This window comes from Rattus norvegicus, chromosome 6, assembly GCF_021556685.1.
Source record: "Rattus norvegicus strain SHRSP/BbbUtx chromosome 6, alternate assembly SHRSP_T2T, whole genome shotgun sequence".
NCBI lineage: Eukaryota > Metazoa > Chordata > Mammalia > Rodentia > Muridae > Rattus > Rattus norvegicus.
The window spans coordinates 75,575,429-75,603,272 of record NC_141539.1 but is presented as its reverse complement, the minus strand read 5'-3'; the positions used below and the strand labels follow the sequence as shown (position 1 = coordinate 75,603,272).

The 27,844-nt window shown below is 38.9% G+C and overlaps 1 protein-coding gene across 8 annotated transcripts in view; it reads left to right on the top strand.

Moving 5' to 3' along the window:
* Nucleotides 1-27,844, top strand: part of Hectd1 (HECT domain E3 ubiquitin protein ligase 1) — a 90,129-nt gene that overhangs the window by 26,399 nt on the left and 35,886 nt on the right. For all 8 annotated transcript variants that reach the window (NM_001419839.1, NM_001419840.1, NM_001419838.1 and 5 more), the window contains 16 exon segments: nt 1,615-1,842; nt 2,739-3,020; nt 3,123-3,393; nt 4,625-4,701; nt 4,783-4,881; nt 6,898-7,012; nt 7,652-7,826; nt 10,777-10,915; nt 11,045-11,215; nt 14,066-14,288; nt 14,891-15,154; nt 15,265-15,341; nt 21,506-21,640; nt 23,043-23,189; nt 24,642-24,736; nt 26,400-26,505. In NM_001419839.1, coding sequence (NP_001406768.1) covers nt 1,615-1,842; nt 2,739-3,020; nt 3,123-3,393; nt 4,625-4,701; nt 4,783-4,881; nt 6,898-7,012; nt 7,652-7,826; nt 10,777-10,915; nt 11,045-11,215; nt 14,066-14,288; nt 14,891-15,154; nt 15,265-15,341; nt 21,506-21,640; nt 23,043-23,189; nt 24,642-24,736; nt 26,400-26,505 — 2,604 coding nt within the window.

The following is a 27,844-nucleotide window of genomic DNA, read 5'->3' as shown; positions in this document are numbered from 1 at the left end:
GTACCAAGCAAGTAGTTTATTAGGAATATTAGGAATATTTAGTGAATATTTTTAGGTTGTTTTGTAGTTTTGAGTCAGGGTCTTGCTGTGTAGCCCAGACTGGCCTTGAATTCATTAACTGAGTTACATCACAGTTCCCTGTTGGGGGTTTTTGAGACAAGGTTTTACTATGTAGGCTGGTTGTCATTGAACTCAAACATTCTTTTGCCTGTTGTTTCCAAGTATTGAGAATGTAGGTGTGTGCCCACTGTACCCAACTAAAAATTTCTTTTCCCCATTTTTGTTTATGAACTTTGAACATTACAGGCCTGTGCTCTGCCAGTTGAGTTATAGTTCCAGCCTGTTTTATAAAGTTTAAACCTATAGTTGAAAGGATGATACAGTTAACATCTGATGTTCACTCAGATTTGCCAGTTAACAGTTTTTCTCTTTTCCTCCACTTCCTTCTCCCCCCTAGCCTTCTCCCTGAACTCTTGAAAATTAGTTGTGTTCATCACAACTCACATATAAACATTTTAACACATAAATCCTAAGAATGACAATATTCTGTCAAACTACAATGTCACTATTGTAAGTCTGTAATATATAGTTTGCAGTTGGTAGACTCTGGTTTCCAAACATGTTTTTTGGTTGACTGAAATAAATACTCAGGATTAAATCTTACATTTGATACTGTTCTTTTTTTATTTCTTTCCCTAGACACTGCCCTTTCTACAGAATCCAGGCCATTTATGTTTTATGATGCTCTGTGTTATAGGTCTGGTTGTGATGGATTTCAGTTTTTTTGATTGTCTGTTTTGAAACAGGGTCTCACTGTGTTAGCCCCAGCTGGTCTCACAATCACAGAGAACTCCCTGCCTCTAATTTTCTTCTGAAAACTTTATTTGCAAGATCTATGTATGCTGCTGCTTTTGTTGCATAATTCATATTTTGTAGCATTGGAAGGTATATATTATAATCTATTATCGGTAGTTTGCTACTTCAAAACAACCGCCAACAATCCAAAACTACTACAAAACAAAACACAAAACCAAAGACTCTTGTTTGATTATTACTTCCAGTTCAGCCATCTTTCTGGAGTAGCCAGCTCCTAGACAGAGTAGCACTTCTTAAGTGCACTTAAGTTCTAAGGTGTACTTCTTAAGCCTACTGAGATCAGGTGTGTGTTTGTTGAACTCTCCTGAAAATAACAGGAAGTGGTCACCAGGGGCATCACTTATTTAGAGCTCTAAGCTTGGATCTTGGTGAGGTTTGGTACATTGACTTATTTTATTCTTTTGTCTTTTCCCCATGTAGCTTAAGTTAGCATTGTACTCACTTGTAGCCAAGGATGGTTTTGGGTTCCTAATCCTCCTGCTCTCAAGTGCTGGCATGACAGACTTGCATCACCCTACCTGGCTTATATCAGTTACTTTTCATTGATTATAATGATTTCATTGATTTATAATGCATTCCATATATTGAGCTAAATAAAAATTGGGTTAATATAAAATTTAATTTCATATTTTTATTATTTGAATGTAGTTATTGAATTTGGAGCATTTGTTATGTTTTCTCTGATTTTGACAGGTTCAATTTAATGTTGCTGTCCTCTATTTTGTGTCACTGTTGTAGGTGCTGGAACTGATATGCACTCGTGAGTCAGGAGCAGTCTTTGAGGCTGGTGGTTTGAATTGTGTTCTCACCTTCATTCGTGACAGCGGACACCTAGTTCATAAAGATACATTACACTCTGCGATGGCGGTGGTATCGAGACTCTGTGGTAAAATGGAACCTCAGGATTCTTCTCTAGAAATTTGTGTAGAGTCTCTATCTAGTTTATTGAAACATGAAGATCATCAGGTAAGTAAATTGCTATTGTATACATTTAGCTTTTAGAAAGGATTTTATAAATGTTTGCTCTTAGAATGTTATATTTAGATACATTATAATTTGAACTTTTCATTTGATTTACTTATCTAATATTTCTACACCATAAGCCTTTGGGAGGGCAATGAAATGTGTTATAAGGCATGCAGGCACGCTGGTGCAGGCCTTTAATCCTAAGCACTCAAAGCAGAGACAAACAGATTTCTGTGAGTTCAAGGCTGGCCTAATCTACATGCTAATCTCCCAGGCCAGACAGGGTTACAGAATGAGGCCCTGTTTTGAAAAGACAAAACATTTAATTATAAAAGTAATATATTTTAATTTTAAATGTTAAGAGAATGCTATTTTTATAGCTGTACTTGTATTCAGTCACATTTTGTTAATTTAGTGCAATATTTACTGAAAACAATAGGCTAGATCTTACCGAAGTAAAATAGCCTAGTATTTATATAATAGTATTTGTAAGCTTTTGTGAATTACCATATGTTAGAAAATAAAACTAATTTTCATGCCTTTTAAATTTTGATATTATATCACCTTATATTCATAGATTATCTTGGCAAATTGTATATAATGTTAAATTTTCTGAGTGTTTACTGTTTATGTCCTTTATATGCCCTACCTCTAAGTAGACACAGTGGGTTGGTTATAGGTAGTATTTTTAAACTGTTTAACAAGTGAGGAAACAGGCCTTTGACAGGCATGTAGCTTTCTCAGATTATGGAGTTAACAGAATATGGAGCTGCGGTTCAAATCCCCATAGTGCATGTACTGTATCACTTTGCTCTAGCTGCCTTTCATTGGTGTCTGTATTAGATGACTTGATGCTCTTTGGAGGGAAGTTTATTTACATTGTCCTACACCATTAGGTTTCAGACGGAGCTCTGAGGTGTTTTGCATCACTAGCCGACCGATTTACTCGTCGAGGAGTGGACCCAGCTCCATTGGCCAAGCACGGCTTAACTGAGGAGCTGTTATCTCGAATGGCAGCTGCTGGTGGCACTGTATCAGGACCGTCTTCAGCATGCAAACCGGGTCGCAGTACCACAGGAGCCCCCTCTGCAGCTGCAGATTCCAAATTGAGTAACCAGGTGTCAACAATTGTAAGTCTTCTCTCCACACTTTGCAGAGGCTCTCCACTAGTAACACACGTAAGGACTTTTTTTTTTATCTTTTGTTTTTTGATCTTTTAGAAAAAGTGTTTTTGTATAATGGCAAATATATTAGGTGTTTTTCTCCCATTCTGTTTTTAGGATCTTCTGAGGTCAGAGCTTCCAGATTCAATTGAAAGTGCATTACAGGGTGATGAAAGATGTGTGCTTGATACCATGCGTCTGGTTGACCTCCTCTTGGTGCTGTTATTTGAAGGACGAAAGGCTTTGCCTAAGTCTAGTGCTGGATCTACAGGCAGAATCCCAGGACTACGGAGACTGGATAGTTCTGGGGAACGCTCCCATCGGCAGCTTATAGACTGTATTCGAAGTAAAGATACTGATGCTCTCATAGATGCAATTGACACAGGAGGTCAGAAATCTTTCTGTTACATGTAAAAATCATAGCCAGGTTGTGCATACCTTTTGTCCCAGAGGCAGACAGATCTCTGTGAGTTCAAGGACAGCCTGGTCTATAAACTAAGTTCTAAGACAGTCAGGGTTACACAGAGAAACCCTGTCTAAAAAACAAAAAACAAAAACAAAAAAACAAACCCAAAAGCAAAAAAATTAACCAAATAAATCAACAAATGAAAAAACACAATGAGGTAAGGAAGTATAGTATTTCGTAGATGCCGTTTAGGCAAGCTTGCTGTTAACCTGTGGATATTCCTCTCCTTACATGGATGGTTGCATAATTATCAGCCTGATGCACAGTAATGCTTGCGTCCAGGTTTGCCTACAGAAGTCCAAAGGAAAGTTCCTGGCCAGTTCTTTCTCTCCTTTCTGTCTGTCTGTCTGTCTGTCTGTCTGCCTGCCTGCCTGCCTGCCTGCCTGCCTGCCTGTCTGTCTATAATCTGCCTATTTACATTTTTATTTTATGTGTGTTGGTGTTTGCCTACATGTCTGTATGTGCACTCCGTTTGTTCCCCTAGAGGTCAGAAGTTGAATCCCCTAGAACTGGACTTCTAGGTGGCTGTTAGCCACTATGTAGGTGCTGGGAATTGATTGCTTTTTGGCAACCACAGCAAGTACTCTTAACTTAATGCTGTCTCTCTAGCACCTGTTATGGAACTTTAAGACAGATTTTAAGTACTAGGGTTAAGAAAAGGGTACCCAGGAAAGAATGTAAGGCACTTGTGAAGGTAGATGAGAGCTTTTCAAAGGAGAGAAATAGTTTTTTTTGCATTGTTATTTCACATTTATTTTAGTGTTTAAAACAATGCATCAATGATTTGATCCCCTCTTCATTCCCCCAGTTCTCAACACGTTTACTTTGTGATCTGGCTAGCCTTGCGCTTGAGAATGTAGAGTAGACTGGAATACACTTCTAGTGATTCTCTCACCTCTGCCTTATGGTGTCTGGGGTTATAGGTGTGTGCTAACATGCCTGGACTGATGTAAAGTTTTATAATACTTTTTCTTAGATGGCCTTAGGTTTGCTGATTATTGACCTCAATATTGTTGATCCCAATATGTAAAATACCTTATTTCTGTACTTAATAAAATATTCATAGCAATCTTAAAATTGTTTAAACTTTAGAAAAGTTGAGTGTTATTGGCCTAAAAGTAAAAGATTTTTTTTTTGTTCTTTTAATTTTCAGCCTTTGAAGTAAATTTTATGGATGATGTGGGTCAGACTCTATTAAATTGGGCCTCTGCGTTTGGAACTCAGGAAATGGTAAGCTAATAAAAGGTGCTGTTTTAATTAAAGTGTTGAATTATTGATCGAGCGACTTTGTGATTCTTTATCATATTACAGGTAGAATTTCTGTGTGAGAGGGGCGCTGACGTTAATAGAGGCCAAAGGTCCTCATCGTTACACTATGCTGCATGTTTTGGAAGACCTCAAGTAGCAAAGGTAAAATCCAGATTTAAAAAGAATTATTATCTTTAGTCACTTATTGTGTGTGTGTATTTGTGCGTGTGTCTGTTTGCATGTGTATGCCATGGCATGCACGGTCAGATAACAACTTGCAGGAGTCAGTTCTCTACTCGCCGTCTCAGTCTCAGGGATTGAACTCAGGTCACTGGGTTTGGTGGCAAGCACCTTCACCCCTTGAGCTATCTTAACAGCCCCGGGCTATTAAAGTATTAGTTTAACAACTACATGGTCAGAAATTAGAATGGTAAAAAATTTCATTCTGATAAGTGTACACTTCCATGCTGCCTACATCTGTTCCTCCCATTTCCACTATAACTGGTTTTAATTAGTTTTTAAAAAATAGATTCAGTGTTTCTTAAGCAAAAATATCTTCCACTTTTGACATTCCTCTCTATACTTTGAGAAATTGAAATTCATAAGCTGGAGGTATGGCTCAGCAGTTAGAGCACTGACTCCTTTTCTGGAGGAGCCAGGTTCAATTCCTAATACCCATACTGCTCACAACATCTGTCACCGTGATACCAGGGCATCTGATAGTCTCTTAGAGCATCCCCCACACACACATGATACACACATACACATACAGACAGGACACCCAGTGTGTAAAGTAGTAATAGGAGATTAAAAACCTTAAAGGTTAAGTCAGCATGTTCCTGTTAGATGTGTGATGTGGGACTTGAGTCTGTTTATTTGGAATGATTTGGCAGAATAAAAGGTTAATCTACTCTTTTTTTTTTCTTCTCTTTTTTCTTTTTTTCGGAGCTGGGGACCAAACCCAGGGCCTTGCGCTTGCTAGGCAAGCACTCTACCACTGAGCTAAATCCCCAGCCCCGGTTAATCTACTCTTAAGTCAGGTGCAACTGGATTCAAATTTCAGCCCATGTTCAAAAAAATGACTGAGTTTGTCTTGATGTCTTGTCTGTGCAGTGGTTGCATTATTGCCAGAACTGGGAGAACTAGAAAAAATACAATGCATGTGGATCCCTCCGGGAGCCAGCACATCACAGGTGCTGGACTGGTAGCCTTTGTTACTGTCTTGCCATCTTAGACCATGATACAGTTTGATAATGATCTTTGGGTAGCTTTCTTTCTAACTAGAGAAAGGCAGTCTTTTCACATTCAGAGGCTAGCAATTTGAACGGGCTGGTTTTTAGAGTGAGACCTTTGATGGTATTTAAGTAATAGTCCATAAACAAAGTTGGTCTTTATTTTAGAGAGAATTCTCTCCCTGCCCTCCCATTCTGGGGATCATACCTAGCGTAGAACATTTGGGGTCTACTCTGTTTCAGCTGTTTTTAAATTGTATCAGTTCCATCATTATAAAAATGTTTGAGCCATTATGATTCAATAGACTCACCGTGAGGTTATAAAACGTTTAATAGGAAAAAGGAAAGAGACAAAAGAGACAAGTGTCGATGCATTTTTGGTCAAAGGATTGCTAAGTGATGCTGTATAGAACATGCTGAAGCCGACTGCCTGTCATAGCCAACACCATGTTTTAAAGTAAAAACTGGCTGGAGTTTGAAGAAATGAGAGAGTCAGATTTGAGTATATCTTAATTTAGGGATGGTAAATCACCAAGTGCAATTATGTATAATTCTGTGAGATACGAACATCTGCTTTTAAGGTACTAGGTCCAGGGTGAGGCTTGTAATCGTATCTGCCTTTTTGATTCTGAGAAGCCTTTTTAAAGATTTTTTAAAAATTTATCTTTTTCCTTTTAGTTTTGATGTGTCTGTGTTTGTGTGCTTCAGTGTTTGCATGTGTACACTTGTGTTCAGGAGCTGTGTAGGTCAGAAGGAGGAATAGGATACCCTGCAACTAGAATTACAGGTGGTTGTGAGCCACTAGGTGATTGTGGGAGTCTCGCCCAGGTCCTCTGAGAGCAGTAAGCGCTCTTAACTGCTCAGCCGTCTTCCCAGCTGGTAGAAATCTTTAAATTGTAGAGTTATAAGAAATGCTGTTCTTAAATGAAATACTTTTCTTTATAAGACTCTGTTACGGCATGGTGCAAATCCGGATCTCAGAGATGAAGATGGGAAAACACCATTGGATAAAGCTCGAGAAAGAGGCCACAGTGAAGTAGTAGCAATTCTCCAGTCGCCAGGTGAGCCGTGTGCTCTGTCCTTTCAGGACGTCTCCACAGACATCCTGACATTGCATGAGTTATCTCTCTACATCTATAGTGTGCGTGCATGTGTGTGTGTGTGTGTGTGTGTGTGTGTGTGTGTGTGAGAGAGAGAGAGAGAGAGAGAGAGAGAGAGAGAGAGAGAGAGAGAGAGCACGCAATGGAGAAATCTTCAACATCTTACTTAGAATGTGTGTGGGTCTGTGCATGTGAATGCTGTACAGGCCAGAAACCAGATCCCTGGAGTTGAAGGTCCAGGCCGTAGTGAGCTGCCTGCTGTGGGTCTGCGAACAGTAACCATGTCTTCTGGAAGAGAAATGCTTTTAAACGCTGCATCTTCTCTCTGTCCCCTTTTCTATGTTTTTGAGACTGGATGTATAAATCTAGAATGAAAAAAAATGTAAATTTAAGGGGTTGTCATATAACAGATAATTAGAAATTGTGTCAATAAAATGATTTGAATATTTAAGTTTTCAGAGTGGGTAGGGCTTTTTTGTTGTGCTCAAAATTGGATTTGGTTCTCTAGGTAATTTAATTGGAAGTGAATGTTTAATAACACTTTTTTCTCTTGAAGGAAACTGTATTTCAAAAAGCATTCTTTAAAATAATATTTTGTAGGTGATTGGATGTGTCCAGTTAATAAAGGGGATGATAAAAAAAAGAAAGATACAAACAAAGATGAAGAAGAGTGTAATGAGCCCAAAGGAGACCCGGAAATGGCACCAGTATACTTGAAGAGGCTGTTGCCTGTGTTTGCACAAACATTTCAGCACACTATGTTGCCTTCAATAAGGTAGCTCTTCGTACCACACTTAAATAATGCTGACATATGATTACACCCCACTTTCCACAGGATCTGGGATTTGTTTTAATGTCTGAAAAAGCTTACTATAAATTAGGTTGGAAGTGGGAACATCATCTTTTCTTCTGCTTTACTTTCTTTTATATTTTGAAATGGGCTCTTACTATGTAGCCCTGACTGACCTGAAGCTCACTGTGTAGACCAGGCTCACTTTGACTTCACAGAGATCTGTCTGCCTGTCTCTTACCTCCAAGAACTGGCCTTAAAAGCTGTGTACCACCACACCTGGCTTCTGGTTTAAGACAAAATGTTTGGGGGTTGGGGATTTAGCTCAGCAGTAGAGCGCTTGCCTAGCAAGCGCAAGGCCCTGGGTTCGGTCCCCAGCTCCGAAAAAAAAAAGAAAAAAAAAAAGAGAGAAAATGTTTGAAGGTTAATACTCTTGACAGCTAGTGTCTCCAGATAACCATGTGTCATGTCTGTGCTTAGGTCAGGGTTGTATCACCCAGAACCATCATTGACAGTTCCCTGCAGTTCCCTGAGTAATATTCCATTGTGTACATGCACACATTTTCTCTATCATTCACCAGTTGATGGACATCTGCACTGCTTCCATTTCTTGTTACCATAAGTAGAACAGCAATCCAGCAAATCACTCGAGAGTATGACACAGAGTTCTTGGGACTGCCCCGGTATGGTACAGGTGGATCATATGAAGCTCCATTTCTAGCTTTTTGAGGAATCACCACACTGATTTCCACAGCGGTTATACGAAGTTTCATTCCTACCAACACGGAATAATTGTTTCCCTTTTCACATATCCACATAAACATTTCTTTTTCTATCCTTTGAGAACAATCCCATGCTCCAACTTTTAATCGAGTTAATTCTTTATGTTTCTTTCCTTTGTGTATTCTAGATACTAACCCTGTCAGATATATACCTAGCCAAGCACTGACTGGCTCATCAGTAAAATGATGTTGTCCTTCGATGTGCAGAAGCTTTTTAGCTTCATAGTGTCCCAGGCTAGCCTCAGATTTGCAGTCCTTGTGCCTTTAACTGTATACTAGAGCTTTGGGTATGAGCCAACACACATGGCTTTCTGGCCTATTAGAGTCAGTGTGCAAGTGTGGAGGCTGTGCTCACATGCGTTCAGTCTGTATAAAAGTGTTCAAGTGAATAAGTCTCTTCTTTGTGTATTAAAGGAAAAAGATCTGTTTTCCCCAAATGATGGTATTTTTAATGTAATAGGAAAATATTTTTAGGAGAATATAACTTATAGAGCAGTGTTAATTAGGAAGTTTATATGCATGTATAAAAATAGACTGATAGAGATAAGTGAATTTAGATGGATTTGTTATCTCTGTTTTCTCAGACATCCTTTGTAAAACAGATAACCAACGTACTTCATGTGGGTTTTTTTTTTTTGTATGGTTTAAAGAGTTGTTATATTTAAAATATGAGACAAAAAGAATTCCTGCCTCATAATGGGTCCAAGTGTGTGTGTGTGTGTGTGTGTGTGTGTGTGTGTGTGTGAGAGAGAGAGAGACACAGAGCTAGAGAGCCAGAGACCTATTCTTATACTGTTCTTAATTATATAAATCATTATCTAAAATTACTATAATCAGTAATTCTTCAAAACTGTAACCATCTTTGATTAATCCCAATAAAATTGTCTGACCTTTGTCTACTCACCTTTTTTTTTTTGTAATTAAGTTTGTAATAATTTAGATTTCATTATGGAAAATGGAATGTTAATTCAACTAGACAGAATTAGAATGACCAGGGATTAACTCTGTTAATGCACTTGTTCCTAGTGCTTCAAAAATTAAAGAGAGAGAGAGAGAGAGAGAGAGAGAGAGAGAGAGAGAAATGCTGTGAATGCCTGCACTCTGGAGGCAGAGGCAGGTGGGTCTCTGACTTCGAGACCAGCGTGTTCTATAGATAGAGTTTCAGGGCAGCCAGGACTACATAGAGAAACCCTGTCTTGAAAAACCAAAAAAGAAACCAACCAAAACAAACAAACAAACAAACAAACAAACAAACAAAAGCAAGGGGTGGTGGTAGTCACGGTGCAGGGAGCGGCAATGAGGGAGCCACTCTGGGGGTCAGGAGCATAATGCCACTCCAGCCGTCTGTGGTCACCTCAAGGGTAACAGTACTGTAGCTTGGCGCCTAGAGTATTGTTAGGTCCTCAGGATAGAATTGTTAAATGCGTTGCAGTGAGCCGTACAGTAATTTTTTTTGTAATTTCATGTATTTTACAAGAACATGCCACTTATGAAATGGAAATTGATTGTGTGGCTCTCGTGCCCACTGTGTTCCCAGTGACAGCAATGAGGGACAGGTGTCAACAGAGTATTTGTAATCAGTGACAGCAATGAGGGACAGGTGTCAACAGAGTATTTGTAATCAGTGACAGCAATGAGGGACAGGTGTCAACAGAGTATTTGTAATCAGTGACAGCAATGAGGGACAGGTGTCAACAGAGTATTTGTAATTTGTATCTTGTTTATTTGAGAAATAGCTAAAGCGAGTGTGGAGTTCTCAAATTGCCAAAGAGCAAAAGTAATTAAAAAATTATTTGATTAGAGCTTTGTATTTTGAGAGGAAATTTTAGGTTTGTTACAATTTATACCAGTTCTCTTTGCTTTTTTACCCGTTTTCTAAAATTAACATGCTGTTTCAGTACCCAGGCTGGTTAATGGTATATAAAATAGCATTTGACAAGATTATTAAGGACAATTAGTTTTAATAGAAAATAAGCCAACTGAAAAGTAAACACAAACTGTTGTCACAGCATGGAATTAAGTTTTTGGTGTTCTTAAGTGTATCCATTTTATTAGTACTTACAAAATTGTTGGAAAAAAGTTTTCACTAATGCATAGCTGATTATCTAATTTGTGCTTTTCTGTTCCATAAAATTCTCTTTTCCCTTCTTAAGGAAAGCCAGTCTTGCTTTAATTCGAAAAATGATTCACTTTTGCTCTGAAGCACTGTTAAAAGAAGTCTGTGATTCTGACGCTGGTCACAATTTGCCCACAGCACTAGTGGAAATCACTGCGACTGTCCTTGACCAAGAGGTTGGTTTCTCATCTTCCTTTGGGGAGTCGTCAGAATGACACACTGCGCTGCTCAGATGGCAGCTCCCTGCGCAGGGCGCCGCTCCCTTGACTTCCTTGCTCTCATGTGCTCCTCTTTTTCCTCCCCAGGATGATGATGATGGCCACTTACTAGCTTTGCAGATCATAAGGGACTTAGTAGATAAAGGTGGTGATATTTTTTTGGATCAGCTCGCCAGACTTGGTGTAATTAGCAAAGTGTCAGCTTTGGCAGGTCCTTCTTCTGATGATGAGAATGAAGAGGAATCAAAACCAGAAAAGGTGAATGGTCCTAATTGTTATATTGAGAACAGGGCTTGTTTTAAAGAAATGTATATTTAAGCTAGGATGGTTTTTGACAAAATAATTGCAATATAAAGTAGCACTACATATGTATCTTTTTGGTAAATTTTTCTTTAAAAATTTTGTTATAATTTTAAATGTAGAACAAGGTTCCAAATGTAGTTAAAGAATGTAAAAATTCTTGTCATATCCAGTAGTTGCTAACATTTTGTCCCATTTGCTTTATCATTTTATAGGTACTTATGTGTGTGTTAATTTTTTTGGAGACAAGATCTCATATAGCCTCCAATTCTCTTTTGTTGAGGGTGAACCTGAACTGTGTACTGAAGTTACAGGCACAAGCCACCACAACCAGCCTGTGTATGCACATTTAAAAAATGCTAGTGAGCAAACTATACACAGCATAGAACTCTATCAACACTGCCCAGCCCATTGCCTAGTAGTAGGAATGACGTGTGGAGTGGGATCCCCAGCACTGCTACAAATCATTATCTACGACTAATATTTAATAGAAAGACAGTTTGCTCTTGTCTGTATAGCAGTGTCTGCTGCCCCCACTGTGTTTCTGACCTGGAATTCAGGCATGCACACTGATGACTAAATGACATCAGGACCTTGGTTAGGATTGTTAGAGTCTTGAGTGAAAGACTTGTAGATGAGGGCGAGGGTACAGAACTCGGGCTTAGCATGTATAAGGCCCTGGCTGAGTTCAGTCCACAGCACCCCAAAGGAAGGAAAGAGAAAAAAGAAAGGCACCTCAGGGATTAGATATGGTACTTTTTATGATTACAAACTAGAATTAATGCACTTCAAATTCTCTGTCAACTATAATCCATATTTTGCAATTTTAAAAAATGTTAATACTGTATTTTTACAATAACTTTCTACTAAATGTTAGGAATAAATTTCACTGGCCGTTGATAGAGATGAAGAAATTGTGCTTTATTTTATCTTGGATAGTTGTATAAGCTAAGTAATGAGGAGGAGCCGCATTTAAGAACTCAAGGTGGTGTTAGCGCCCGCAGATGCTCGGCCGCTGACCTGCGTCCTCAGCCCTGAGTTCTCTCCTCCCTGTCTGTGGGTCAGGACTGAACTCAGGTTCTCAGGCTCTTACCCAGTTGCCCATCTCAGTCCTTGGTTTCTTCACAGAGCATCTCAAAATGTAACTGAGAAGGATTTGAACTTCCTGTGTAATGTAGGCTGTTGTTACACTTAGGATCTTCCTGCTTCTGTATCGTAAGGGTGGGATTATGGGCACATGTCATACCTGACAATATTATTGATTTTACTTTTTAATATTTATTTGTCTATTTATTTATGGTGTGCTGTTTTGAATGTGGACACTAATGTGTGGTGGTCAGAGGACAACTTTCAGAAGTTGGTTCTCTCTTGTCACCCACCATGTGGGTTCCAGGAGCTCAGGTTGTCCGACTTAGCAACAAGAATCTTTGCCTGCTGAACCATTTCACTAGCTCTGTTCTCATTCTTTAAATGTCAGTAAGGAGTGTGCCTCCTAGGCTAGAGTAAAAAGTGCTTACAATTTTATTTCAGTTCTTAAAAAGCATTTTCTAAGCCAGGAATTTAAGGTCATCTTTAGATACAAGATGCCTTTGAGGTACATGAGACCCCTTGTCAGAAATAGTATATTTGATTTACCTGACTAGGAACTGAGACTTGGAGTTGACTTTCATTCATTTATTTATTTTTCACACTTATGTATCCATCCATCTATCCATCCATCCATCCATCCATCCATCCATCCATCCATCCATTCACTTTGCATCCCAGTCAGTGTCCCCTTCTTCCAGATCCTCTCATCACAGTTTCTCCCCGCATTCCACTCCTCCATTTCTCCTCGGAGAGGGTAGAAGCTCCCCTGCATAATCACCCCCTGGCACATCAGGTCTCTGCAGGGCTAAGTGCATCCTTTCCCACTGAGGCAGACGAGGCAGCCCAGTGAGGGGAATGGGATCTATAGGCAGGCAACAGCTTTAGGGACAACTTCTGCTCTAGCTGTTGGGGACCTACATGAAGACCAAGCTGTACATCTGTAACATTTGTGCAGGGCCTAGGACCAGCCTGTGTATGCTCTGAGAGCCCCCAAGAGTTTCATTTTTTTTTTAAATGTATAACTGACACCTAATCACATATGGTTGGATACAGCATGATAAAATGATTAGTATATGCAATGTATGATAATCAAATCAGTGTGATTAGCATTTTTACTTCAAACACTGGATGTCTGTATATATTGAGATCCTTCAGACTCCTAATTCTAAAAAATGACTGTAGACTATGGTCACCCTTCTGTGCTGTAGAAAATTAGAACTTTCTGTATGTTGTATTATCCAACTTGATTGTGTTCCCAGTCCCTCTTTTCCTTTCTGTCCTTTGGAGGACCCTTCTCTTCCCAAAATTCTCTTCTGTCCTTTCTCTTCCCAAATACTACTTTAACTTTCACAGGAGTGGGAGCACATGACATTCACGTTTTTCTGTGTCACATTTATTTCACTTAACACACTTTGTCTTCTCGTGTTATCCATGGTGTTGTAGTTATGCTATTTTATTCTGTTTATTTTAATAGCTGAGTAATAGACCAGTGTGTACAATCTGGATGTGATATAATTTACAGTTATTATCTTAAGATATTATTTAAGAATTAGTTAATAGGTAATTAGTTTATTATAATATATGTATTGAACTACAGCAACTAATATGTTTTAGATGTTTTAATTATAAGCCTGGTTCATATTCATGTTTTTTAAATGCTTATGAATATTTGAAATGAAATTATTTCACATATTTCATGGAATCATTCTACATATTTAGGAAGACGAACCACAGGAAGACGCTAAAGAATTGCAGCAAGGCAAGCCGTACCATTGGAGAGACTGGTCAGTAATCAGAGGACGGGACTGCTTATATATCTGGAGTGATGCTGCAGCTTTGGAGTTGTCTAATGGCAGTAATGGATGGTTCAGATTTATCTTGGATGGAAAACTTGCCACCATGTATTCAAGTGGTAGTCCTGAAGGTGGATCGGATAGTTCAGGTAATACTTTAATTAAAGTATTTTATTAGCTTATACAGTTTGGTTTTATGGCTCCTAGTTTGGTCACTGTTGTTGGGATTTTTTTTTTATTATTATTTTTTAATAGAGAAAATCACTGTACTGTAGTAGGGCATGGTGATGTATGTCTGTAATCCCAGCATTTGGGATTTGGAAGCAAGATGATTAGGCGTTCAGTATCGTCCTCAGCTACATAGTGAGTTAGAGGACAGCCTGGACCATCTAAAGCCCTGTTTCAAAAAAAAAAAAAAAGATGTATTAAGAAAATACCTCACAAATTCCTTTTTACATGTCAAGGAACAACACTAGCTTCTTTTAATCTCATCATTTCTTTTGTTATGAAATGGTTAACTACAAGGGTATATAGATATCTCATATCTTTTCTCAGAAGTGTCATTTGTAGTTAACAAAAACAAAAAAACCAAAACCAAACCAAAACAAAAGGTGTCTGTAGAGTTCCTTTAAGCCTGCACCTGTATAGGTTAAAAAGTCAGACGGTGCTGAAGAGTGCTGGTATATTAATAGCCGTATATTTGAAACGGTAGATTTTTTTTTCTTTTAAAGCAAGTATTTTGTCTTTTTAGAAAGCAGAAGTGAATTCTTAGAGAAGTTACAAAGAGCCCGTGGCCAAGTAAAGCCATCTACTTCAAGTCAACCTATCCTGTCAGCACCGGGGCCCACTAAACTTACCGTAGGGAACTGGTCATTAACATGTTTGAAAGAAGGAGAAATTGCTATTCATAACTCAGATGGTCAGCAAGCTACAATACTAAAGGAAGATTTGCCTGGCTTTGTATTTGAATCTAATAGAGGAACTAAGCATTCGTTTACTGCAGAAACATCTCTGGGTAAGTGTGTGGCTGTGCTAGTTCTACAGGTAAGAATAAGCACATACAGTGTAGTATAATAAAATGTATTCTGAGAAATGGTCTTTGACTTTGCTCTCCTCTCCTCTCAGGTTCAGAGTTTGTGACTGGCTGGACTGGCAAAAGAGGCAGGAAATTAAAATCCAAATTGGAAAAAACAAAGCAAAAGGTACATCTGTCTGTACAGTTTTCTCTCTGTTCTGTGTTCGTTGTAACTTCAGTAACAGCTGATGAGCATTGGGAAGATTAGCACAACTTCAGCTTCCCAAAGAGAGCATTTTTAGTTGTACCTTTTCTCTGGGTTAATTTTACACAGTATCATGCTTAGTATGTTTACACCAACATTAGAACCCATGAAAATTGGAATTAATGAGGAAAAGAGTATTACTTTAGTTTCATTTTAGTTTTACTGCCAGGGAGATGACTCAGTAGCTAAGGGGTGTTTGGTGCCAAACTTGACAGCCTTGGTGTGATCCAGGAAACTCGAACGCTGGAAGAAAAGTACCAAGTCCTGTCAGTTGTCTCTGTGGTATACGCGTGCATACTCACACTAAATAATAAACTAAAGATATTCATGTACTTCACAGGTCCAGTTTAGTACTTCACAATGGTGCAGCTTAACTGCTTGGTTCTTGATTTAGATATTTTCAGTGCTTGATTTGATGGCTGACTTAGCTGACCTTAGGGTGCTAGACATGAAGAGCCTAGGAGTCTAGTGTAGAGCTTCTGCCTAACCTGGTTTCAAGCACAAACCAAGCCCAAACCCCAGCACTGAGAGAAGCATGTTACTAGGTTCACAAAGACCAGAGCATTAATTTTAAAATTTTATATATCTGATATACATTGTTCTTTAAAAGCATGGCTAGTTGTAAAGGCTTATAACCTAGCCAATCAGGAGGCTGAAGCAGGAAGATTAAAAAAGTCAGGTTTGCCTAGGCTATAGAATGAGTTCAGGGCCAGCCTGTGCAACTTTGTGAGGTCCTCTTACTCCTCTTAGTCAGGTCTTTTTACTCAAGAAGTGAGAAGAGAACTGGGGATAGCTCAGTGGAAGAGGCTTGGATTTACTGTCCAGTACAAAACCCCCAGCTGAGTAGGGTAAGGCCAGTATGGTCGAGGCTGCTCTCATTTACCAGCTGCGCTCACATTTAGCACAGTGAAGGGGATTAAGATGAGAGCAGAGTGAACATTTCCTAGCGACACACAGGTGCATCTTACCTGTAATGTCATACAAAATAGTTTTTGCTTGCTTGCTTGCTTTCTTTTATGTGAATACACTGTCACTCTCTTCAGACACACCAGAAGAGGGCATCAGATCTCATTACAGATGGCTGTGAGCCACCATGTGGTTGCTGGGAATTGAACTCAGGACCTTTCGAAGAGCAATCAGTGCTCTTAACCACTGAGCCATCTCTCCAGCCCAGTTTTTGCTTCTTTAGACATAGGGTCTCACCATGCAGGTGGCTTGGATTCACCACCTGAATTGGGTGGCTCACTATTAGACTGGATTCAACTCTCAGAGCTTGGCCTGCCTCTGCTCTTCTGTGTGCTGAGTTTAACAGCTGCCTGGCCCAGGAAATACTTTAAAAATAAAGTGCATTTAGCTACTTGAGATTAGGAAAAAGATACAATACTGAGTTTTAGTTGGAGCAAAAAAATCACCCATATTTTAAAAAATAAAAGCACTAATGGTGACCATACTTTTGAGTTGAGGCAGGTTAGTTTTGAGTTCTAGGCCAGGTGTGTGTGTGTGTGTGTGTGTGTGTGTGTGTGTGTGTGTGTGTGTGTGTATGTGTAGATCAAGCTTGAGGCCAACCTAGGCTATCTGTATCTCAAGATACTTTTTTAAAAGAAATCAGTACAAACAGAACCAGATACTCATATTCTATTTTGTTGTAAATGCTCTGGGTTATCCTGGAGACATTTCCTGATTATAGAGTTTAGAAGAATTTGTCTTAGTTTTTAAAGGTGAATCTAGAGCCATTAAGATGGCTCAGTGGTAGGGGTTGGGGATTTAGCTCAGTGGTAGAGCGCTTGCCTAGCAAGCACAAGGCCCTGGGTTCGGTCCTCAGCTCCAAAAAAAAGAGATGGCTCAGTGGGTAAAGGACCCAGATGGTACAAGGAGAGGACCAAGCACACCCCACACAAAAACAACAACAAAACAAAACCTAATGCATGAATTAATTAGTCCATATCCTCTATGGCTTTATTATTATTATTAATATTATAATATTATTATTTTGCTTTTGTGTGCTTTTTAAAAAGCAGGTCAGATATTACTTTCAGTTCAGGATATATTTGAAATGTCTTACTCACTGGGAGTGCTGTCATACACCTTTAATCCCAGGTCTTGGGAGATAGAAGAGGGCAGAGATCTGAGTTTGAAGCCAACCTCCTCTACATAAGAGAGTTCCAGGACAGCCAGTGCTATATCACTGGACTCTTAGGAAGGAAGGAAAGGAGGGAGGAACGGATGTCTGACTTAGCTATAGATACCTATCAGATACTCAGTGGAATTTGAAAAGAATACAGCATTCATAATTCACAGGAGTTTTGTGGATTAGTGTAAGAATTTTGTGTTTCTGTTAAAACATGAATATTGTTGATTTCAACAGTTCGCTTCTCCACAGCATTGCCATGCCTGAACAAATCTTTTGTTTCTTTTTAAGCAAAAAGCTGGTTTTGTTCTGTGCTTCATGGTCAGATTGTGCTTATAAATCATAGTGTTTTATATATTAAACAATGGAATTAATAAAATCAACAATGTAAATATAAAATAGAAATGTAAAATAAATATGGCACTACATAGAGAGCAGAAGACATTTGTTCACAAGTGTCACATTATTTGAACTGAGCTGGGAACATGAATGTTTGGCCATACAAATTCTTTTGTTGAACTTCACATATTCATGAAGAACCATAGAAGCACTAGAAATACTGGAATAGATTTTAAGAGTATAAGTGAATTTTACTGAATAGGCAAATGCATAAACATGGAGCCCTTAATGTTTTTATAAAGCCTTTATCTATCTCAGGGGAGTTTCTGGGAATATCTAGTGCTGGTTATTAGTTGTGGAAATGTTTTTGTTTTTTTTTAACCAGATGTGGTTTACAGTTTAGAATTTTCCTGGTTTCTGCTAAATTGCATATTCATGAGTTATCCTGAGGGGAGGACCTGGGTCCTCTCCTAAGGAAATGTGTTAGAGCACCTGCCTAACATGTGTGGGGTCCTGTGACTAATTCTTAGTGGTATAAAAACCAAAACCAGGGGCTAGAGAGATGGCTGAGTGGTTAAGAGCACTGACTGCTCTTCCTGAGGTCCTGAGTTCAAATCCCAGCAACTACATGGTGGCTCACAATCATCTGTAATAAGATCTGATGCCCTCTTCTGGTATTTCTGAAGATAGCTACAGTGTACTTATATATGATAAATAAATAAATTTAAAAAACCAAAACCAATTTATTTTATATGTATACAAATAATATTCTACAATAGTCTTAATTTCAGCACTAAGGATGGAACCCATTATGCCCTTATGCAGTCTTGGCAAGTGCTGTACCATTGAGCTCTGTCCCCAGTCTTTATATGATGATGCCTTTAATTTGTGGTGTTACATTGTTAGTTCAAAGTTTTGGGTTTGGAATGTCTGGTTTTTAAAGAACAGTGTGCTTGGCTCTTTGGTGTATCTGTCAACCACATCAGATTCACAGCTAGCTGAAATCTGATCATGAAGTTATATGTCAGTGAGAGTGTTGGCTCAATCCTACATTTTTATTCTTGTAAAGTTAGATAGGATTAATGTTTCACTCCATCCATATCCTCCTTCCTTTTCTCATTCCTGAAGATAAGTCCTGGAGTTTTGTGCAGTGTTAGGAAAGCATTCTATTACTGAGCTGTGTACTAGCTCTTGATTGGTTTACCTTTTCCTTTTTTGTGACAAAGGCTTATGGTGTATCATACAGACTTGAGCTCTTGGCAGTTTTTGGGCTTCAGGCCTTCTGGTTGCTGGGATTACAGACGTCAGCCACAATTTTGTGATTTGAAATTGACAAGTCAATAACCAGTGGGCTATTGGCATGTTTCAAAATATATTTATTTTAGGCATGAGTGATTTTAACCTTTATTTATAACATTGTTTTACATAGTATAATCTAGGCCTTGCTATCTTTTAATATAGAAAGCTATACCAAACTAAAATCGAAACGTATTATTAAGTACTTTCAAGGAATGATTCAAGTCTGGTGTGTTGGTGTGTGCTAATGATCCCAGCCCTCAGCAGGCAGAGACAGGTGGATCTCTGTGACTTTGAGGCCAGCGTGGTTTACAGAACTAGTTTCAGGACAGCCAGACAGCCAGAGCTACACAGAGAAGCCCTGGTTCAAAGTGGGGAGGGGGAGCGTACGTTATTTGTGGGGTGTGTGTGTGTGTGTGTGTGTGTGTGTGTGTGTGTCCACCACCTGTATGTGGATGCTGCTCATGGAGGCCAGAAGAGGGCATCAGATCCTTTGGAGCCATCCATTGTGAGTACTGGGTACCAGATTCAGGTCCTTTGCAAGCATGTGTACTCTTAATCTCTGAACTATATTTCTAGCCCCTTTAGTGCTTAAAGGATATTTTGTTTTCTTTTGTATTAGAGTTATAATTAAAATCAAATTAAACTATATTTACAATTGTTAATTATACAAATAGTTGTTTCTTTAATGTAATTTACATAATTTGTAAAATTATTCAATAGTGTAACACTTGTGAGTAGTGTCATGCACTAAAGTTTACCATCTTTGTATGGGTTGTTCTCTTATGCACTTTGACTTTTACTTCAATGATAAATTACTAATACTCAATAGTCAGATCATCCCTTCTTATGGTTAAAAACAGTAACTTCTTTTTTTTTTTAATTTATTTAATACTTAATAATAATTCTTTGGTTTCCGGGCAAACATCCCCCTCCCCCCTCCCCTTCCTTATGGGTGTTCCCCTCCCAACCCTCCCCCCATTGCCGCCCTCCCCCCAACAGTCTAGTTCACTGGGGGTTCAGTCTTAGCAGGACCCAGGGCTTCCCCTTCCACTGGTGCTCTTACTAGGATATTCATTGCTACCTATGGGGTCAGAGTCCAGGGTCAGTCCATGTATAGTCTTTAGGTAGTGGCTTAGTCCCTGGAAGCTCTGGTTGCTTGGCGTTGTTATACCTATGGGGTCTCAAGCCCCTTCAAGCTCTTCCAGTTCTTTCTCTGATTCCTTCAACGGGGGTCCTATTCTCAGTTCAGTGGTTTGCTGCTGGCATACGCCTCTGTGTTTGCTGTATTCTGGCTGTGTCTCTCAGGAGCGATCTACATCCGGCTCCTGTCGGTCTGCACTTCTTTGCTTCATCCATCTTGTCTAATTGGGTGGCTGTATATGTATGGGCCACATGTGGGGCAGGCTCTGAATGGGTGTTCCTTCAGTCTCTGTTTTAATCTTTGCCTCTCTCTTCCCTGCCAAGGGTATTCTTGTTCCCCTTTTAAAGAAGGAGTGAAGCATTCACATTTTGATCATCCGTCTTGAGTTTCGTTTGTTCTAGGGATCTAGGGTAATTCAAGCATTTGGGCTAATAGCCACTTATCAGTGAGTGCATACCATGTATGTCTTTCTGTGATTCGGTTAGCTCACTCAGGATGATGTTTTCCAGTTCCAACCATTTGCCTACGAATTTCATAAAGAACAGTAACTTCTTAAGTATGTGATATGTGAGTAAGATTTAGAAACTTGTTATATTCCAGAGTAATAAAAACGGTAAGCATTCATTGTTAGAATTAATTATAAGTGGTTTGATTTTCCTTTTAGGGGAGGGTTGGTATTAATCTGTATTTCTAATTAGTTAACTGAACTTTTACTTTTTTTTTTTTTTTCCTTTTTTTCAGAGCTGGGGACCGAACCCAGGGCCTTGCACTTGCTAGGCAAGCGCTCTACCACTGAGCTAAATCCCCAACTCCTACTTTTACTTTTTTTAAAAGAAAGGACACTGTAGGACATTCTAAAAAGTTATTTTAGCAAACATTGAACATCTATTAGAGAATTTTTCCAGCAATGAGAACATTTGTGTGGGAATAACAACAGTGTGGAAGTTGACATAGGACAAAATGGCTCTTTTTTGTATGTCTATGGGGGTGAGGAATGATTTCGTGTGTTCATGTTAAGCAGACTACTGAGCTACGTACCTCAGCCTCAGTCTCCTTTCCTAACCTCTGTGAACAAGTGCCTGGGGGGAGGGCCGAGAGCCGAGGGAAAAGAATGAGCTCAAAAGTCGGTTAAGCTGTTAATTGTAGTGAGATTCATAATTACTTTGCTTATTTTGATAGGTACGAACTATGGCCCGAGATTTGTATGATGACCACTTTAAAGCTGTGGAAAGCATGCCTCGTGGAGTGGTGGTAACACTCAGAAATATAGCAACTCAGTTGGAGTCATCTTGGGAACTTCATACGAATAGACAAGTATGTCAAGCTCTTTTGTTTTCAGATTTTTAAAAAAATGTGTTTGTATGTTTGTATGTCTGTGCGCCACATATGTGTTTGGTACCCACAGTGGCCAGAAGGCATCAGTCAAAACCCCTAGATCTGCTTTTACAGATAATTGTTTTTGTGAACCCCCATGTGGGTGCTGGGAACTGAACCTGGATGTTCTGCGAGAGCGATTAACCACCGAGGCTCTCCAGCCCCTACTCTTTATATTCGGGGGCAAGGTTTTGCTATGTAGCCGTCTAGCCAGGCTGGTTTCAAACTTGAGGAGGTCCTCTGGCCAAAGGCTCCCACATGCAGAGATTCCTGGTGTGCACCTCCATGTCTTACGTATTGGTCTAGAACTCATCATTCTCTTACCTCATCCTCCCAAGTGCTTGGGTTTCTAGGCTTGTATGCTTTAGTCTCAGTCTCTGGATTTTGAGATGAACAATGAATTTTAGTTTGTGTTATGTCCTCTTCTTGCCCTGCTCCTTCCCATATAACTTTTATGTTCTGAGTGGTAACAACCAGGAAGTTATGCTCCACAAACAGATCTTTCTTACACCTAGTTCTGTGTGGTTTTATGAGGCAAGGACAGTTTTTATGTTTATGCTTTTTAAAGCTACTTTTATGTTATGTGTGAGTGTCTGCCTTCTGTATGTACATTCCAGCAGAGGTCAGAAGTGGCCATAGGATTCCCTGGGGTGGAGTCATGGATGGTTGTGGGCCACCATGTACATGCTGGGAAGTGAACCAGGTTCTCTGCAGGAACAATAGGTGCTCTTAACCAGAGCTATCTCTCTAGACCCCAGTTTTTATGTTTTAAAAAAGGGAACTTTGGTGGTACATGGCAGTTATATGAAGATCGAATATTACTTTTGTTGAATTGGTTTGATTGCTCGTAGCATGCTTGTTTGTTCTCACATTTTCTGGGAGTGCTTTGTGGTATTACAGTAAGCCAGGCTAATGGACGTGCTATGCAGTACAGCAGGACTGAGGAGAGGTGTGACTTACTGTAACCTAGTAGTAGGGCTAGAGAGAGCCCAGAAGTTAAAGCTCAGATTGCTGTTGTAGACGACCTTGGTTGCTAGCATACAAGTTGGGTGGCCCACAACCATCTGTAACTTCAGCTCTGCGGGCATTTGATGCCCTGGGTCTCTACAGGCCCCAGCGTACAGTGTAACCCCTACTGCCTACATAACTAAAATATTCTAAAAAACCCTCTAAAATATTTACCACATGCTTTTTACAAACAAATGTTGCTGGCCTGTGCAGAATAATTCGCTTTACTAGTAAGAGCTTCTAATCTAGTGTTATATTATCCCATCTTCATGGCGGCATTATTCTCTTCTAGAGGACTGTGTAGTTTTACGTTGTTTATCTCTCTGTCTTCCAGTGCATCGAAGGTGAAAACACATGGCGAGACTTAATGAAGACAGCATTAGAAAACCTGATTGTGCTTCTGAAGGATGAGAGCACGATCTCCCCATATGAGATGTGCAGCAGTGGCTTAGTCCAAGCCCTGCTCACTGTATTGAACAGTGTAAGTGTAGTTAGCACTGCAAAGCAAAAGCGTTGGTGGCCGAACCTTTGGTACATTGATTAAGTATTGATGTTCAAGAAATATTTTAACACTACGTAAATGTTAATATTCTAATTACTTTGCTTTAAGTTACATCATTACATTAAGCCAATGGAATGAAATAATTGAACTTACTTGATTTTAAGTTTTTCAGCTTTAGTGAGGGGTTTGTTGAAAAAACACTATTCTAAGACTAAACATTTAGTGCTCTAATTTCCTCAGAGGCTACCTAAAATAGAGTACCTTAGTAATTAAATCATATGCATGAAATTACTTTGTAAAACAGTGTTAGAAAGCATAATGTGACCATTTATTAATAATCATTTTTCTTACACTTGATCTACTGTATCTGTTTTTATAAAAATATCTTCCCTTATTTCACTAAAGAAAAGCTTTCTTATGTCAGTTCCGCTTGTCATTTTAATTCCTTTTTTTAACTTGAAATTTTAAAATTGTTTTATGTGTGGGTGTGTGCGTGCATGTATGACACATGCATGCAGTGTCCATGCAGTCCACAAGAGGGCATCGGATCCCCTGGAAACTGGAGTTAGAGGCAGAGATGAGCAGAGATGTTGGTGCTGGGAATAGCATCTAAGGTCTCTGAAAGAGCAGCCATGCTCTAACTGCCAAGCCCTGTCTCCAGTTCCTTTACCACAATTCTTTCTCTTTTCTGTTTTTTCTGGGGGAGTGGCTTTTTGAGACAGAGTTTCTCTGTGAATCACTGGCTGTCCTGAAACTCACACTGTAGACCAAGCTGGCCTCAACCTGAGAGATCCACTTGCCTCTGCCTCCAAAATGCTAGGATTAATGGCTTGTACCACCACCCCACACTCGCCCCCGCCAGGATCTCACTTTAATTTTTAATTCTTTTTTTTTTTTTCTTTTTTCTTTTTTTCTGAGCTGGGGACCGAACCCAGGGCCTTGAGCTTGCTAGGCAAGTGCTCTACCACTGAGCTAAATCCCCAACCCCTTAATTTTTAATTCGTATGTTTGTAATTTGTTGATAAAGTTTGAATTTTCTTAAAATCTTTAACTTCAATGGGTCTCAAGTTCATAGTTTACCTTTTATATTATTTCTATTTATTGAAATTATAGTAATAATTGATATCATTTATTAATACCTGTTAAGCCTGGCATTTAATTGATTCTCATTCAGTCAGTGGGCCTTTGGAAATGCTCCTATGAGAGCGTTGTTAGCATCAGGGAAGAGAAGCGCCTGCATGTCAGTCAGTCACTGCCCACTGAACTCACAGGAGGCTTTGTTTCTCTTTTTAATTTAAAACTGAATGAGTAATTAGTTTACTGAAATTGTCTTCATAATTTTATAATATTCATGTGTTTATAAACTTCTAATAATTTACAGTAAAATCTATAAATATATTTTTATTTGATCTACTTTTTGTTTTTCTTTAGAGTATAGATTTGGATATGAAGCAAGATTGCAGTCAACTGGTAGAAAGAATAAATGTCTTCAAAACAGCCTTCAGTGAAAGTGAAGATGATGAAAGGTAAACGGCAGAGAAAGGGAATGCGCATCCATCAGGGATGCTCGTCACATGCTTGTCCATGCTCATCACATGCTTGTCCATGCTCGTCACATGCTTGTTCATGCTTGTCACATGCTCGTCACATGCTTGTCACATGCTTGTTCATGCTTGTCACAAGCTTTTCATATGCAAGGCTTTGATTTAATACCTACAGCCAAAACCAAAAATGAATCCCAAATTTCTTTTACTTTGTTACTTGTAGTGTTCATATACTTGATATGCTTTAAATAAGTCTGTGTTTATACACACATGGGGAGTTATTTTATTCAATGAAAGTCACTTAATAAATCAGTCTAGTAGGAGAAAGTAAAACCTGTCAGTCAGGGCCTCAGCTGATCACTTGGGGTTCATAGCTGTTTAAGATGCAGTCAAGCTATTTAATGTTTTCTGGCAGCCTGGACTACATAGTTAAGCATTTGTTTCACAATTACAAAAAGCTGGGTGTCACACACACCTGTATTCCTATGCCTGAGGAGATGACAGCAGGAGTTCAAGACCAACCTGAGCTAAATAAAGAATTCCTGTTATATTATCTTTAAAAAAGAAGATAAAGAAAATTTGGGCATTGGCTGAATGTTGGACATTAAGTGGTAATCGTTACTTCTTTAGCTGTGACAGGGATACTTTATCCTGTTGCATGGACATACAGTTAAAATACCTTTGGAAGAAATGCCACGCTATCATTTCTTCAAAATAAATGAAATGAGTTCTTCTAGGAGTCTCAAAAAAAAGTAGATTGGCCATTAGTAGCAGATTATTTAAGCTGTGTTTTTGGTTGATGATGGTACATTGCACCATTTTTCCTACTTTGAATGTGGTAGAATTTCTTCTACAGTAAGTGACATTTCACTGAGTGTGCATGATATCTTTGGGGACATCAATTAATTTAAATATTTCTATATTAAGCCAGGTATTTTGGCAACATATATGTAATGCTCGCCCTGAGTGGCTTACCAGGGCTACAGAGCAACCCTGTCACCACACATCCCCAAAGGGGAAAAAAATGAAGGAAAAAAACTTACTAAATATAACATATTATAGCTGGCTAAATATAAAAATATACATATACTTAGTATATAACTGACATTTTTATTATAGAAGTTAAATATTTTAGTCTTAAGTTTTACTTTTTCTTTTTGAGGGTCTGTTTGTGGTTATGTGTAAACACAGGTACTACCCTCAAAGGCCAGAGGAGGGCATGAGATCCCCTAGAGCTGGTGTTGCAGGTGGTTAGGAGCCCCCTGGTAGGGTGCTGGGAACTAAACCCAGGCCCTCTGTGAGAGCAGCAAATACTTTTAGCTATTAAGCCATTCCTCTAGACCAAATATTTTAATCTTAAATGAAGGAAATTTGAGTTAGAAGAGTATCTTGGACCACTCAGAAATTGCTAAGTGTATGTGATTTGAGTTCAGTCCCAGAAATTCACATGGTGAAAGGAGAAACCACTCCTGCAAGTTGTTGTCTGACTTCTTTATTGGTCACACAAAAAATAAAGGTAAGGAAGGGAGGTGTCTAATGCACCCTGTGTTTTCACTCCTAAAGAAAGCAGGTTATATGAAGTTGGTGACTGAGAGTTGTATGTGAATATTTACATGAATTACTAAAAGCACTTTTATCTTTATAGTAGACCAGCAGTTGCATTAATTCGAAAGTTAATAGCTGTACTAGAATCAATTGAGCGACTACCTCTCCATTTGTATGATACACCAGGATCCACATATAACCTCCAGGTAAATATAAAAAACATAGCTGTTATAATCAAGTGCATGTAGGAACAATGGTATGCTTTTGCTTTTATTTAAAAAAAAACTTTCCATATTGGATTAAGAAAAATTTCACCTTAATCTTTAAGATTCTAGTTTAAATGCCACTTGATATTTTAAGAAAGATTTATTTATATGTGTGAATGTCTTGCCTTTATTTAAATGTACCACATGTATGCAGTACCAGAGGAGGCTAGAAGATGACACTGAGTTTCCTGGAACTAGGACCGTGGATGGTTATGAGCTGCCGTGTGGGTGCTGGGAACTGGAACTAGAACACATGCTCTTAGCTATTGAACCATCTCTCTAGCCCATTTGATTTTTTAAGTTGACCTTTTAAATGACTCTTATATGTGTTATTTCAAATCTGTTTTGTATATTATGTGATATAATTATATTATATTTAATAACCATTATAAGTAAGTTATATTTTATAGACTAAGTATTTTTTAAGTTGGAAAATCAAGTTAAAAGATTCAAAATTGTAAATCAAGTTTGGTCTTAGTTCAGTTGCACTGTTATAAGAAAAAAATAGATATGATAGAGTTTTGGAGCCTGGGTGTTTATATGTAAGAGCATCGGCAGATTTGGCGTCTAATTTATGACTTCCTCTAACCATGAGTTCGCACGCTAAAGAGAAAAGAACAAGCTCTAGTAGGTTTTTATCTTTTTTTGGTTCATTCTCTTTGAGATAAGGTTTCTCACTCTATGGTCCTGGCTAGCATGGAGCTCAAAGAGATCATTTGCCTCTTTGCCTCTCTCATGCTGGGTATTCGCCATGAGTCACCATGTTCACCCTCCTTTCTAATTTCTTTTTTTTTTTCTTTTTTCTTTTTTTTGGAGCTGGGGACCGAACCCAGGGCCTTCCGCTTGCTAGGCAAGCGCTCTACCACTGAGCTAAATCCCCAACCCCTCTAATTTCTAATTAATTTCTGAGGGCTGTACCCGCTGGACTTAATCGTCTTCGAGAGTTCTGTTTAGACATTTAGACCATAGTCTCCATCAGGCCCTTACTGTGTTGAGATACAGAAAAAGAACAGGTGAAAGTATTTTGAACATGGAGGTTTTGGGTTTTGCTTTTGAGACTGAGTCTCATGTTGTCAAACTCACTCTGTAGTTGAGAATGACCTTGAACTCTCCCAACCCTGTGTGTTCAAATGAAGTTTTTTCATTTGTTTTCAGTTTCTCTGTGTAGCCCTGGCTGCCTTGGAGCTCACTTTGTAGGCAAGGCTGGCCTTGAAACTCAGAGATCCACCTACCCCTACCTTCAAGTGCTGGGATTAGATACATGCCACCACCACTGTCT